We start from the raw sequence: 13,295 nt of genomic DNA, 5'->3' as shown, positions 1-13,295 counted from the left end.
CAACTGCAAGGGACGCCGTTTGTTGAAAGAAAGAAAGGAACAGAGGAAAGGCCTCACTGGTGGGTTTGGTTTATTATTTGGACTGCGGCGTGGAGGATTGTGTTGGTGTTGGACGGCCGTGTGGTTATACCCACCGCGGCGGAGGACAGGGGAAGACACAAAGGAGTAGAGCGGCATCGGGTGACTGTGTTATTGTTCCATGATGACACAAGGTCTGACATGGAGTATGACATGATGGTGGACTGAGGTAGAGAAGGAGAGAGCCAGAGGCTGAACCATAACACAGCCGAGAGAGATGGAGGCAAATCAAAATGGAAAGAAACAGAGAGAGACTGGTGGGCATGATTGCAAAAAAATAAAAGGGAGAAAAAAAAGAACTATGGTTCCTTATGTGGTCGTTCTTGGCTCTTCCTCTCATTCCGTTTGAGTAGTGGAGTCTGTGTGTGTGTGTGTGTGTGTGTTGTGTGTGTGTGTGTGTGTGTGTGTGTGTGTGTGTGTATGTGTGAGTGTTTGTGTGTGTGTATGCGTGCATGCTCGCTTGTGTGTGTGTGTGTGTGTGCATGCGTGCATGTGTTTGTGTGTGTGTGCGTGTGTGTGTGTGACTTTGTGTTTGTGTGTGTGTGTTGTGTGTGTGTGTCTGTGTGTTTGTGAGTGTGTGTTGTGTGTGTGTTTGTGTGTGTGTGCGTGTGTGTGTGTGTGTGTGTGACTGTGTGTGTGTGTGTTGTGTGTGTGTGTGTGTGTGTGTGTGTGTGTGTGTGTGTGTGTGTGTGTGACTGTGTGTTTGTGAGTGTGTATGTGTGTGTGTGTGTGTGTTTGTGTGTTTGTGACTATGTGTTTGTGTATGTGTACATGTGTGTATGTGTGTGTGTGTGTGTGTGTGTGTGTGTGTGTGTGTGTGTGTGTGTGTGTGTGTGTGTGTGTGTGTGACTGTGTGTTCGTGTGTGTGTGTGTGTTGTGTGTGTGTGTGTGTGTGTGTGTGTGTGTGTGTGTGTGTGTGTGTGTGTGTGTGTGTGTGTGTGTGTGTGACTGTGTGTTTGGGTGTGTGCATATGTGTGTGTGTGTGTGTGTGTGTGTGTGTGTGTGTGTGTGTGTGTGTGTGTGACTGTGTGGTGTGTGTGTGACTGTGTGTTTGTGTGTGTGTGTATGTGTGTGTGTGCGTGTGTGTGTGTGTGTGTGTGTGTGTGTGTGTGTGTGTGTGTGTGTATGTGTGTGTGTGTGTGTGTGTGTGTGTGTTGTGTGTGTGTGTCTGTGTGTGTGCGTGTGTATGTGTGCGTGTGTGTGTGTGTGTGTGTGTGTGTGTGTGTGTGTGTGTGTGTGTGTGTGTGTGTGTGTGTGTGTGTGTGTGTGTGTGTGTGTGTGACTGTGTGTGTGTGTGTGTGTGTGTGTGTGTGTGTGTGTGTGTGTGTGTGTGTGTGTGTGTGTGTGTGTGTTGTGTGTGTGTCTGCGTGTGTGCGTGTTGGGTAGTGGGACTGGATGCCACAGTCAGCGTCATGCTGCTGTCTGTTGTGGTCTCCTTTTCAACATGTTGAATTTCCCACAGATGTGGTGTTCACTTTTAAGGCTTATTCCCTATTGTGGCTATTAAATCTGTTTAATGGCACCAAGATGTTTCCAGAAAAGTAGTTGCATAAAAGTTTGCTTCTCAAAAAGGGACTCTGACAAAAGATAAATACATTAAATGCATGTTGAAATGTATACGTTGAATGTCAAATGTCAAATGCATTCTCATCATACAACAATTTGACTTTTGATTTAAGTTATTTTAAAATAACTTTTTGAACTTCCAAAACTCAATAACCAAATTAAAAATGTAATAGAGGTGTATCGAAGTGTGTTTTATTAATTAATACCTAATGTGCAATGCACAACCTTATAGCCTAACTTTTAAGTGGTCCAATTTCTCTTAGCAAGTATACATGTCGAATTCATATAGTGGCCTCTCGTTTCTCATATAACGACCAAAAAGGCTGCAGATAATAAACATTGAAAACACATCCCATCTTTTTCTATTGTCAATTGACACCAATTACCCGCCAGGGCTATCATATAGGCTAGCTCGCGTCGCGTGACTTTTATCGTGTAAAGAGCAAAAGAAAAAACTTCTCCCGGGGTTACCTCGCTCGAGACGTTATTAAGAAGGATGATACGCCTTCTTACAATGGCTGGACGGGGGAGCCTCGCTTTGTCATCGTGATAGTCTACTAAGTCCTATTACGGCGCAGCATAATGGACCTTTGTGGCAAGTGTGTGTGTGTGTGTGTGGGGGGGGGGGGGGGGGGGGGGTGGGGGGTGGGGGGAGAGAAAATGAGTATCACAAGACATCTTGGCTTTAAAAAAACAAACAAAGCACATCTCACACATCTCGCCATTTGAGCCGTTCATTGTCTCGCGGCGTCGGCGCCTCAATTGCTTCCCACTCAGCGAGTAAATGCCCCCGGTTTTATGGGGTACTGCAGCTTGTAAAATACCAATAGCCAAATGCTTTCAATGGCATTGACGTTTTACGTTTGACAAGCCTTCCGTTATGTTGGTTGATTGATAAAATGCTGTTTGGTGCTAAATAAGATGTGACACACTGTGAATACAATTTCGATGGTTTTATTTCAATGGCATGCATTAAATACCCTAAACTCCATATATGTTATTTATGTATGCATACATACTGTATATATTTATTTATTTAATTCAGAGGAATTTGGCAAGACATAAAAAGGATAAAAATCCTAACTATACGCAGATTAGGGAACCGGGGCTGAGTTCAAACTCATTCTGTCACTTCTGTTTATTCTTCTCCTCTTTCTCTCTCTCTCCACCATCTCGCCCTTATGACCTCAGCGTCTCTCTCTCTTCTCCGCCTCTCTCACATGAAAAGAGCCACGCAGCCTTCTAGTGGTTCTTTCATCTTGGAGAAAACAGGACACGTGTGAAAGTGATCGCCTCCTTCGTCTTATTAACATTGCAGTGTTTAGTGGGGTCCCCTTTGCCTCAGGCCTGGTACCAATTCCGCTCTCTCCTACTCCGCCCCCCCCCCCCCCCCCCCCCCCCCACACACACATTATCCATCAAAAGTATTGCTAGAGACATTTCCAAGTCTTTGTTTACGGACCGCCTCTGGCATTCCTCGTATGTGCTTTATGACAGGCTTCCCCCTCGTAGGATGTATATGGGCAAACAACCTCCAAATGGACGACAAATAAAGGATTACGTCCTTCATCAGATGGGGGATTAAATTTCATTCATAACATTTTTTTACTATGGGAATTCATTAAATCATGCTCTTTCATCGGTTCATTACACATGCATAGACAATGTGTTTAGGCCAGCCACAGGAGACGAGTAGGACTACAAAACAACCCGGCAGTCCTCATCAAACACTTCTCAAACGACATGAGGATTATTTGTGGAATGCGTTTATCTGGAGGAACCTTCATGTTCTCTCCAGTGCTTGAGAAAGAAATGTGAGTCCTGTCGTTAGCTTTTCACCGAAGGAAGGAAAAACACATTGCATGGAAGTTATGAACTGGTGTTCGGGACTCATCTGTATCTTATCAGCGAGGGGGGGGGGGGCTCCTAAACAGAAAAATGTGTAGAGAGCACAGCACAGGCGTCCCTTCAAAGCGGTCAGGGAGAGAGAGAGGGGGAGGGGGGGAGAGAGAGAGAGAGAGAGAGAGAGAGAGAGAGAGAGAGAGAGAGAGAGAGAGAGAGAGAGAGAGAGAGAGAGAGAGAGAGAGAGAGGAGAGAGAGAGAGAGAGAGAGAGAGGAGAGAGAGAGAGAGAGAGAGAGAGAGAGAGAGAGAGAGAGAGAGGAGAGAGGGTGGGAGATTGCTCTCAGCAGATTCAGAGAACCACGACTGGTTCTCATCATCGTTGACAATGAGGAGGAGAGAAGGAAGTTTGAAACAAAGAAAGTTTCATGACCAAAGTAAAGAGGGTGGGGGGGGGGGGGTGGGATGTTCAATTGATGAGTCGGTTAAGGACAGAGAGACAGACAGCGAGAGACAGACAGCGAGAGACAGACAGCGAGAGACAGAGACACAGCGGGAGAGAGAAGGAAAGAGCGGGAGAGAATCAGAAAGAGAGAGACGGTGAGAGAGGACAGAGAGAGAGAAGGAGACAGAGAGCGAGAGAGCGAGGAGAGGAGGGAGGAACGCTGTAATGTGCGTTCCTGCGGGACGGCCCTGGGCAGCAGGGGGGCAGACCAAAGGCCCGGTGCCACTCCTGGTGTCCCAGGTGGAGATGAATGGGACAGCCGGGCACTAAAATGTAATGTCTGTCGGTCTCGGGACATACCAGGACATACTGTTTCACTTGCGAAAAAAAGAGGCCCAGTTACTCAGACATCTACCCCAATAACATCTGTCAATGCATTTTTTATTCCTTGGCTTTGCTTGGTTTCTCGATTCCTTATTCTATATGCAAACCACTTCATCACGCACAGTCCAATAATATCTAAAAATCGAGTCTGCATCTTGGCATCCAACCAACAAAAGGCACTTGGCTCCAATTAAAAGCAAATCATATTTGTACAAAGCAAGAGAGTCTACTTGATGTCAGCGATTTGTGCACAAACCTACCAAACCGCGACTGCAAGTCTCGAGCGAAATAAGCATATGGAGGGGGGGGTCAACGAGAGCCTAGACATGCATCACCCTACAAAGCATGACGACGGGTCAACAAAATCCAAACGTATGCAATAGCTTTATAATATACAAATATATACAATTTTACATTCCCGTGGTAGAGGCTGGATGCATCGTAAGAAAAAAGTCACGCCCCCCCTCTATCCCTCCATCCCTCCTCATAGTCAGGGGGGGGGGGGGGGGGGTGAATCAAAGTCGGCGTCATGCGTCCGCGTTCGACGACACCTGCGAGAGGCGGGGGTCCGAGTCGATCTCGTAGCGGTAGTGGTAGCCCTCCCACACCTCGCGGCAGGCGTCGCGCGCCTCGTTCACCCTCTTCTTGATGCCCTTGCGGTTGAGGTAGAGCACGAAGAGGAACACCAGCCCCACCAGGCCCAGCACCAGGCCCAGGAACACGTAGGACGTCTGCAGGGCCAGGTCCGCCCCGGCCGCCCTCTGGTAGCACCGCAGGGTCAGGGTGGCGGCGGCCAGCAGCGTCACGTTCCTCATTGTGGCCGGGGAGGCGCAGGAGGGCGCCTCGGTGTCGCGCACGCGGTCCCGGGAGCGGTTGAGCCACAGGGCGAGGGGCTCGATGGCGCAGGTGCAGTCGAAGGGGTTGTCGCCCAGCAGGAGGCCGCTGGCGGCGGGCAGGGCGTCCAGCTCCCGGAGCCCCTCCTCGGGCACGCCCTTCAGGGCGTTGAAGGTGAGGTCCAGCTCCTCCAGCCGCTGCAGGCCCCAGAAGGTGGCGTTGGGGATGGCCACCAGGGAGTTGTTGGAGAGCTGCAGCCGTCGCAGCTGGCCCAGCCGGGAGAAGGTGCGCGGGGGCAGGAGGACGAGGCCGTTGCCCGACAGGTCCAGCCCCTGCAGGGAGCCCAGGGTGGCCTGGCGTAGGGCGGCGGCCAGGTCGGTCACGGCGGAGTGGGTGTAGAGCGCCCGGCTGAGGTTGAGCTCGCGCAGGGTGTGGTTGTGCATGCTGAAGCCCTCTGGGTGGATGGCGGTCAGCTGGTTGCTGCTCAGGTCCAGGTAGCGCAGAGCGCGCAGATCAGCGAAGGTGTTGGATTCCACCTCGGTGATTCTGGGGTTCACCACAGAGGATTAACCAAATAGAGAGGGAGAGAAGATTCTGGACATTTTAGCTACTATACTTTGAAATGGAAATATTTGAGACATATGCAGAGCGCCCTGTGATAGTATGACAGAAATGTTAAATGTATATTTATTATTTTTCTATGAAACCTCAGAGATATAATAGGCATACAACAGGCTTACACACTGTCTGAGAAAAAGCGTTTTACCTGTTATTGCTCAGAGACAAGTTCGTGACGTTATCCAGTCCCTGGAAACATGTTGGACCGATTCGGCTGATGTTGTTCCCTGTGATAAACAGATTCCTCGTATATCCAGGGATCCCCTTCGGAATGGTCTGCAGCTCTTTGGACACACACTTGACCGTGTGAGCCGCTTCGGAACATTCGCAACCGGGAGGACAAGATGCGCGCGCGTAAATGGAACACACCAGTGCACACAAAACCATGCGTTGTGCCAATTCCAGCATTTTGGAGAGAAGGCTACGGTATGCAACGCCAATAAATTATAGGAGTGGTCATCAATGAAAACCACAACATTTAAAAAATACCGAAACTTGCGCTGTCCTCGTCAGCTTGCCTGAGACATCCTGCTCCTGTCCCCGCACTTTTTACGTCTGGCTGTGAATGTTCGACTTTGCATTTGTGAAGCCCCACGTGTGAGTGGGAGGGAGGGTCTGATTTCCATGAGAAAAAAGTGGGGGTCTCGCCGTTCTTGTTTTTTTTATCCTCGCCGTAGCACGCGGGGCGTCGCTTCTCTCGAACAATGAAATTAAAGGACCATCGCGGAGTGCGATCCGTGGGGAGGGGCCTTTCACGTGCCCCATCCGGATCTCCGCCCGTCTCCCTCGCGCACTCCCGATGAACAAATGGTAAAGCATCAGTTGGATGCTTCAGTGCTACCAGCATACTCTGATCACAGTCCTATTTTTCTCTTTCCTTCGGTACAACGTTCAGACAAATAAACTCATGGGTTTCTGTATAATACCATATAAAGGAATTCCTGGACCCCTTTCTGAGTCTAATATTGGCTGTATCCCACCAGGTGAGGGTGTCCTGGGAGAGCTCTGATCATTCACTCCAAAATTCTGTCACTCTGATGACGACTAAAGACCGTTTAATAAAATACGAAAATGAAGGGGGTGCTGCAGACAAGCATTGCCAATATAGCCTAAAGGCATTGGTTCTTGTATTAATTCCAGTCAGGAGGGGGCGAAATCAATAAACCCCTAAATTTGCCATTATCAATCTATAGCACGCTGGTGTGAATGCATAAAATGAACAAAGCTTTCATACAAAAGCAGTAATCTTTAATCGATTTTTAATAGACAAGGGTTTTATTATGATGAGTCATACATTCACAGGCCAAAGATTCACTTGAAGGCTAGGCGATACATTCTTCCAATTAGGTTTCATCTCTCCATTATAAGTGTTCGACAGACTATGCTGTGGAACAGAAAGCATATGAATGAGGTCATAGAGAATCAAGAGTGGTGTTCACAAATAGTCACATATATGGACAGGGCCGCTGGTAAACTAGCGTCCTGTCCTTTGTGTCTGTAGGGAGTGAGTTGAGTGGAACCACAGGTCTCCACATTCCAGGACCAGGCTCTTAGATACAAGGCACCTCTGCGGGCAGCAGTCTTAAGTCCATGACAACAACAAAAAAAGGCTGGACCATATTGCATTCCTGCACATGCACTTTGATAACATATCAGATACTTCTTTGTCGGTGTCACAAATTCACAATCCTTTCACAGGGCGAGGTTATTTCGTTGTGGTTTTACCCCACGTGTTAAGTCACGGTGTCTCAAGGGGTGGGTGAATAAAACAAACCCCAAAAAACACACACTCATCGATCTAGATGGTGCATAAAACACTGCCTTTGCTACATAACGCTGCGGACCTCACATAAACCCCTGCTATTAATAGCCCCGCAGAAAAGAAATACATCACGAAATTCAGAAAAAATAAAATAATCCCATTGTGTATCTTCTGAAAGTATCTGCCAAGAAGTGATTACTGCCTCCGCGGCATCTCTTCCTGCACTAACACAGAGAAGGCTCTGGCTGTATCAGCCTTGCCAGGGATTCCCAGAGGGACTCAAACGGCGTTTCTTGCTCCTATTATATACCATGGACACAAATAGAGTCCACCCTATCTACCTATTAAACATAATAAATCTGAGAAAGATATTTTGCAATAAAAAAGAAAAAGCAGCAGTGATGAATTACCGCTGACAAAATATAGCAGCAGTGCATTCAGATTCCAACTGGCTTCTTGGGTCGAGATTCACCATTGCTGCACTGTCAGCAATGACTGAATTAACCCCAATACAGCCTTTGTAACAGTATTGTTACAAGCAAACATAAAAAGCACAACTTTTCAAGTAGTTTACCTTGGCAACAAGCAAAACAAAGCAGGAGTACAATCAGCTTCCACCCAAGCACCTGTGAAAAGAACTACACAACAACTCACAACGTTTGGAAACTAATGGAGGCAGTTCACTCACAAGGAAATGTTTTGTGAAGCCACCACATACATGTGAAACGTTTTCTCTGCAAAAATACATAGGTCCAATGAGACTTATATTATTACATACATGCTGGCATGCAAGCACACGCAGGCACACAGTAGAACAGTGTATGAGATTTGTTAAAATATTTTCAGTCAAAACTAAATATAACAGGTTCTAGGACACAAAATTTGAAAAAATATGAATTATTAATTTTGCTGAAATATTTACAGCTGCTCAAAAGGGTTGTGAGCATTGGTTAAATGTTTGAATCAACCCCCTGTCTGTTCTGTTAAAGGGCTGGGGAAACTGAATGAGGCTGTTCCCAAACAGGCCATTTTAAACATGAGACTATACGACCCTGCTTTGAGTTAAACCGTGGAACAACAGGCCCTGGATCAAAGCCGTAATGTTGCGCGGTGGAGAGACATTTCACAATGACCTTCTAATCTGATCCACGGCGCTGCGACTCTGCGAGCAGAAGAAGAAGAAAAAAACAACAAACCAAAAACAGCAGGAGCCCCGGCCGTCAGTAGCCACAAGAGACTCTCAAGTGTGTGTGTGTGTGTGTGTGTGTGTGTGTGTGTGTGTGTGTGTGTGTGTGTGTGTGTGTGTGTGTGTGTGTGTGTGTGTGTGTGTGTGTGTGTGTGTGTGTGTGTGTGTGTGTGTGTGTGTGTGTGTGTGTGAGAAAGTCCTGAGGATCCTGGCTGCCTGCTGTTTCTAGCTAGCCCTGTAGCCACAGAGAGGGCTCAACCCTCCTCCTGTTTGATTACAAACAATAAGGGGATTTGAATCCACTCACTACAGCCATGGCAACGGATTTTGAGTGCCCAACATCGTTTGGGATTATTGTAGAATAATACAAAATAAAAAAATACCTCCCCCAAACCCACCTTAAACATTGAAGGCTGCAAGGTCCATTAAAATAACAAAAGATAAAGTGCTTAAGTGAATGCTACCAGATCTTTGAAAGAAAAAGAAATAGAAAAAACATATCCATGAAAAAAACTTTTCCTGGGCAATATTTGTACACTGTATTTAATGTAAAGATTTAAAGAAAGGCAAAAGCAGCTGTGCTACATCAAACAATGATAGGTCAATAAAGGGGACACATCTTCCTCAATACCCGTTTAAAAAACCATAAATTACCTGCTACATTAATAAGCAGGTATGCTAACCCCTTTAAGGACACTATTCAGGTTGGGCGCATAATGCATGTATAAACATTTGGCACACTATAATACAAAAGCATTCAGCCATTCATTCATTCATTTACAGCTACAGGTTATGGTCGCCAAGAATAGTCGAGGTTTCTCCGATTATTTTGCAGTTGATCAGATATGCACTTAGTTAGGATATCGATATTGTAAACCTATCAAAGTTATACCGTTGTAAAGGACATCTAAAAATACACAATATTGACAATATAGATTCTATAGAAACAATTACTCTTGTTTTAGAAGATGCAGGCCTTTTCGGTATTTCATAGTAAATAGTGTTAGTATCAAGGATCCAATGCTACAAAACAAACACCCCAAAAAACAATAACAATGCCGCATTCTAACAGTTTACATGTGGGCACTGCATCAAAACAAGCATGTTGCCAACGTTGTTAATTCCTAATAAGGCATACGTTGTTCAGAGGGCAGGGTTCCATCTCCTCTGCTGTTTTAGTCCTCAAAAATATAGAGAAACGCCATCAACGGAAGCACGCGTTTGCGGAACCTCATCATTGCGTGTGTTCATTAAAAAAGAACCAACGGGGAATATTGAGCGGTGTCTGGAACGCTACTGAACACAAAAGCTCAACAAAATAAAAAAAAAAACACCTTCCATGGCCGAGAAGGTCATTCGGACTCCAGGGCTTTGAAGGGAGGGGGGTTGGTGAGGTTGTGACCCGGTGCACCCTCCCCGATAGTCCTTCTGTGACCCCAGGTCACCGCAGGTTAAGGGCCAGGACCGCGGTGAGAATGACTCCCACCAGCATCAGGCTTGGCAGCCAGGTCTTCAGGAAGCCGGCACAGCTGAGTTGTGGAAGCGGCAGGAAGTGATGTCATCGGAGAAGCACAGCCCGGGAATGGACAACAGATTGACAGAAATGAATAAAGACAGGGGATCATCGGTGCTTGGGCGCATGTAAATACTTAGAAACCAGACACTCACATAAAGGCAGCAGAGGAAAGAAATGCAAATGCACCTTTTGTTTGTTATAAAAAACACACTGGTTTTTGTGATTGTGACTGTGACTTGCATGCCTGCAGGCTTGAATTATATTCCAACCATGAATAATATTGATCACACAGTCGGGATGGGGTCTTTTTCAGAGTGCTACTTTCTCAGAGATTTGCCATTGCAAATCAAATCCTCGACGATCGATACCCATCCCAGAAGCAAAAACGCCCCTTTGATTGGGTTTCCAGACAAAGTTTGAAACATGTCCAACGGCCATCGACCCGCTCTATCCAGAACCATAACGTTTCCTGGGCTCCAGCCCCACAACAAGTCTACCGACCCCCATATGTTCTCAGATGGCCTCACCTGACGTGCTTGCCGTGGACGAACGCCAGCAGACAGAGGTTGACCATGTTCCACGAGGTGCTGTTCTCGTAGCGCATCAGATTCAGCGCCATGGCGACGTGTGAGTGACAGTTGTCGCAGCAGAGGTTGTGCTGGTCGATAAAAAAATAAATACATGTTTCAGAATTTTTACTTGTGGTAACTGGTGACTTTTTCTTTTGCACCACATAAGGTCAAAATATGAATCATAATCATAGACGAATTAGGGGCAGCAGTAGCTCAGGAGATGGAGTGTGTTTAACTGGTGACTGCAAGGTTGCTAGTCCGATCCCTGGCTCGGAGTGTCCCTGAGCAAGGCCCCTAACCCTAACTGCTCTCGACGAGCTGGCTATCGCCTTGCATGGTTGACTCAACCGTAGGTGTTTGAATGTGCGCACTATATAAATGCAGTCCATTTACCATAATGGATAATACAATAGATCCTGAATTGCAGGCCTGCTGAGGGGTTGTGCGTTGGTGGAGCTGTGATTTACCATGCGGTGCTTGTACTCCTCTGACGCGTCGCTGACGGCCGTGTCCCAGGCGTTGGAGCCGCCGGCGTGGACCTTGCTAACGTCAAGCATCCAGTATCTGTGCAGGAAGAGGCAGTGAAAGAAGGGTCCACACCGTCTCGTTTCCTATTGTGTTTTGTCATTTCCAAGGTGAAATGACTTGATGTTTTCAAAGAAACACGATAAGCCTGCACAGGTCTGATTACAGGTATATGCCTGTGTACAGGCATATGTGGAATAGTTTAATTAAATGATATACATTATTTTATCTACTTACTTTGTTGGTCTCCCGAAGGCCATGTTGTCTTCCTGCAAAGGTAAAATAAAACTTTTTATATATTTGTTAAATTTGACTGCCAACTATCAAAAGCGGAAAAAAATGGAAGGACTGGCTATAAGTTATTATATGGTAGATTCAGCCATCATACGAAAATAATCCTATTATTCTTAAAGAAAACTTTGAATAATCAATAACAGCGGGTTTCATAGGGCTACCGCATACTCTCCTGGACATGACAGTAGTTGAACCTACTAGCGATTACTCACCGAGACAAAGTAGGGTCCAGCAAAGTCTCGGATCACACCGGAGGAGGTGCAGATCCCCATGTGTCCAATAAAGGGAAGCAGCCATCTGAACGAAAAACAACAACATGAAACACACAGTTTTAAACCACAGACGAGCAAGCACACAGCAGAAAGTTGAACCCCCGGGGACATTAGAAACCTCAGTGACGTAACCGTAATACTAATATGACCTAATGGTCGAGAGGATCACACTGGCTCGCTTCTGACAAACGAGTGACTGTAGTGGTCAGATGATGCCAACGGAGTCCAGTACTGGTTGTGAACATCGAACAAGCACATACTACAACAACGACAACAGTTGGATGGTGTATACAGTGTAATCTAGCCAAACAAAGGTTGTGCCCATTGCTCAACATTAATATTAGAGCTTGAACTCGTTTGTGTGATTACTCCAGTCCGCTGATCTTGGCATCGTACAAAACGAGTGACGCTGTCGTTGTGTGACCACCAGACCTGTCATCGACACGACTGACCGTCAAAACAGCGACCGCATATACATCCATAAGTCACGATTACACATCCGGTGTTTCCAGGTTGTGTTATTATCCATTATAGACATGAGGAATGCCCAAACGTACACAGTTATGTGTAGCATGAGAACCGGTTTAGCTAGCTGGGGCTGTGAATCCCTCCGTCTTAAGTTTGCCTAAAAGTACACACACACATGTGCATGCTGCTATACACACTCACGATAGCACGGGGATGGGCGTCCACACGATGCAGAACGGGTAGCGGCTGAGGTCGGGGTTAACCTTCTCGAAGGCTATGCGATAGTTCTTCATGGTGTCTATTGTGTCACTCACATCCGCCATCACACCGCTTAGAAAGATGAACTTCATTCGCCCTACTTCCTGGCAGCCAGTCCTTCTTTGGACCGCCAGTGGTTGCTTCCGGTGTTGTGACGTCATGACCCTCCTGTTTAGGGAGCGAGCCAGACCGTTCCCTCTTCACCTAAAGATGGAAAGGACAGTTAATATTATGTGTTGTGCTGTTTTCAACCTTAGCATTTTTTTTGAAGACATATTCCTGCTTCATATGCATGCAATGCATATTAATTATTATTTGTATGTGTGTGAATGTGTGTGTGTGCGTGTGCGTGTGCGTGTGCGTGTGCGTGTGCGTGTGCGTGTGCGTGTGTGTGTGTGTGTGTGTCAATCATCATTTTTTAGTTTGTATTATTGTACAATAATTCCAAGCGATTTTTATGCACAAAATCCTATGTAAGTATCTTAGCCATGTAAGTGAGGAGCCTACGTTTTGAACTCATCTGATTTGGAAATCCCATATTAAGTGATCCAGGTCAGAAAGCCCAAACAGATCATGTCCCGGTATTTCAAATAAAATGCAGAATATAATCACTCTGATCCAGTTACAGGCTTCAAGATATCCAGATCCTGATTATCAGCGCTTTACAGTTTTTCTCG

At 46.4% G+C, this 13,295-nt stretch overlaps 2 protein-coding genes across 2 annotated transcripts; both read right to left on the bottom strand.

Annotated features, from left to right (window-relative positions):
* Nucleotides 1-4,349: 4,349 nt before the first annotated feature.
* On the bottom strand, nucleotides 4,350-6,558 carry tpbga (trophoblast glycoprotein a). Its single transcript, XM_060043709.1, has 2 exons — nucleotides 5,914-6,558; nucleotides 4,350-5,693 (listed from the first exon to the last, which is right to left on the bottom strand). Exons 1-2 carry the CDS (start codon nucleotides 6,171-6,173, stop codon nucleotides 4,841-4,843), a joined length of 1,113 nt encoding a protein of 370 aa, XP_059899692.1. The 5' UTR covers nucleotides 6,174-6,558; the 3' UTR covers nucleotides 4,350-4,840.
* A 2,680-nt stretch (nucleotides 6,559-9,238) lies between these two features.
* On the bottom strand, nucleotides 9,239-12,781 carry tmem222b (transmembrane protein 222b). The gene is made up of 6 exons (XM_060043713.1): nucleotides 12,562-12,781; nucleotides 11,833-11,917; nucleotides 11,564-11,595; nucleotides 11,269-11,365; nucleotides 10,757-10,887; nucleotides 9,239-10,242 (listed from the first exon to the last, which is right to left on the bottom strand). Exons 1-6 carry the CDS (start codon nucleotides 12,777-12,779, stop codon nucleotides 10,155-10,157), a joined length of 651 nt encoding a protein of 216 aa, XP_059899696.1. The 5' UTR covers nucleotides 12,780-12,781; the 3' UTR covers nucleotides 9,239-10,154.
* Between the last annotated feature and the right edge of the window lie 514 nt (nucleotides 12,782-13,295).

Source organism: Gadus macrocephalus, chromosome 22 (genome assembly GCF_031168955.1).
Source record: "Gadus macrocephalus chromosome 22, ASM3116895v1".
Taxonomy (NCBI): domain Eukaryota; kingdom Metazoa; phylum Chordata; class Actinopteri; order Gadiformes; family Gadidae; genus Gadus; species Gadus macrocephalus.
This window is presented reverse-complemented; position numbering and strand designations above follow the sequence as displayed.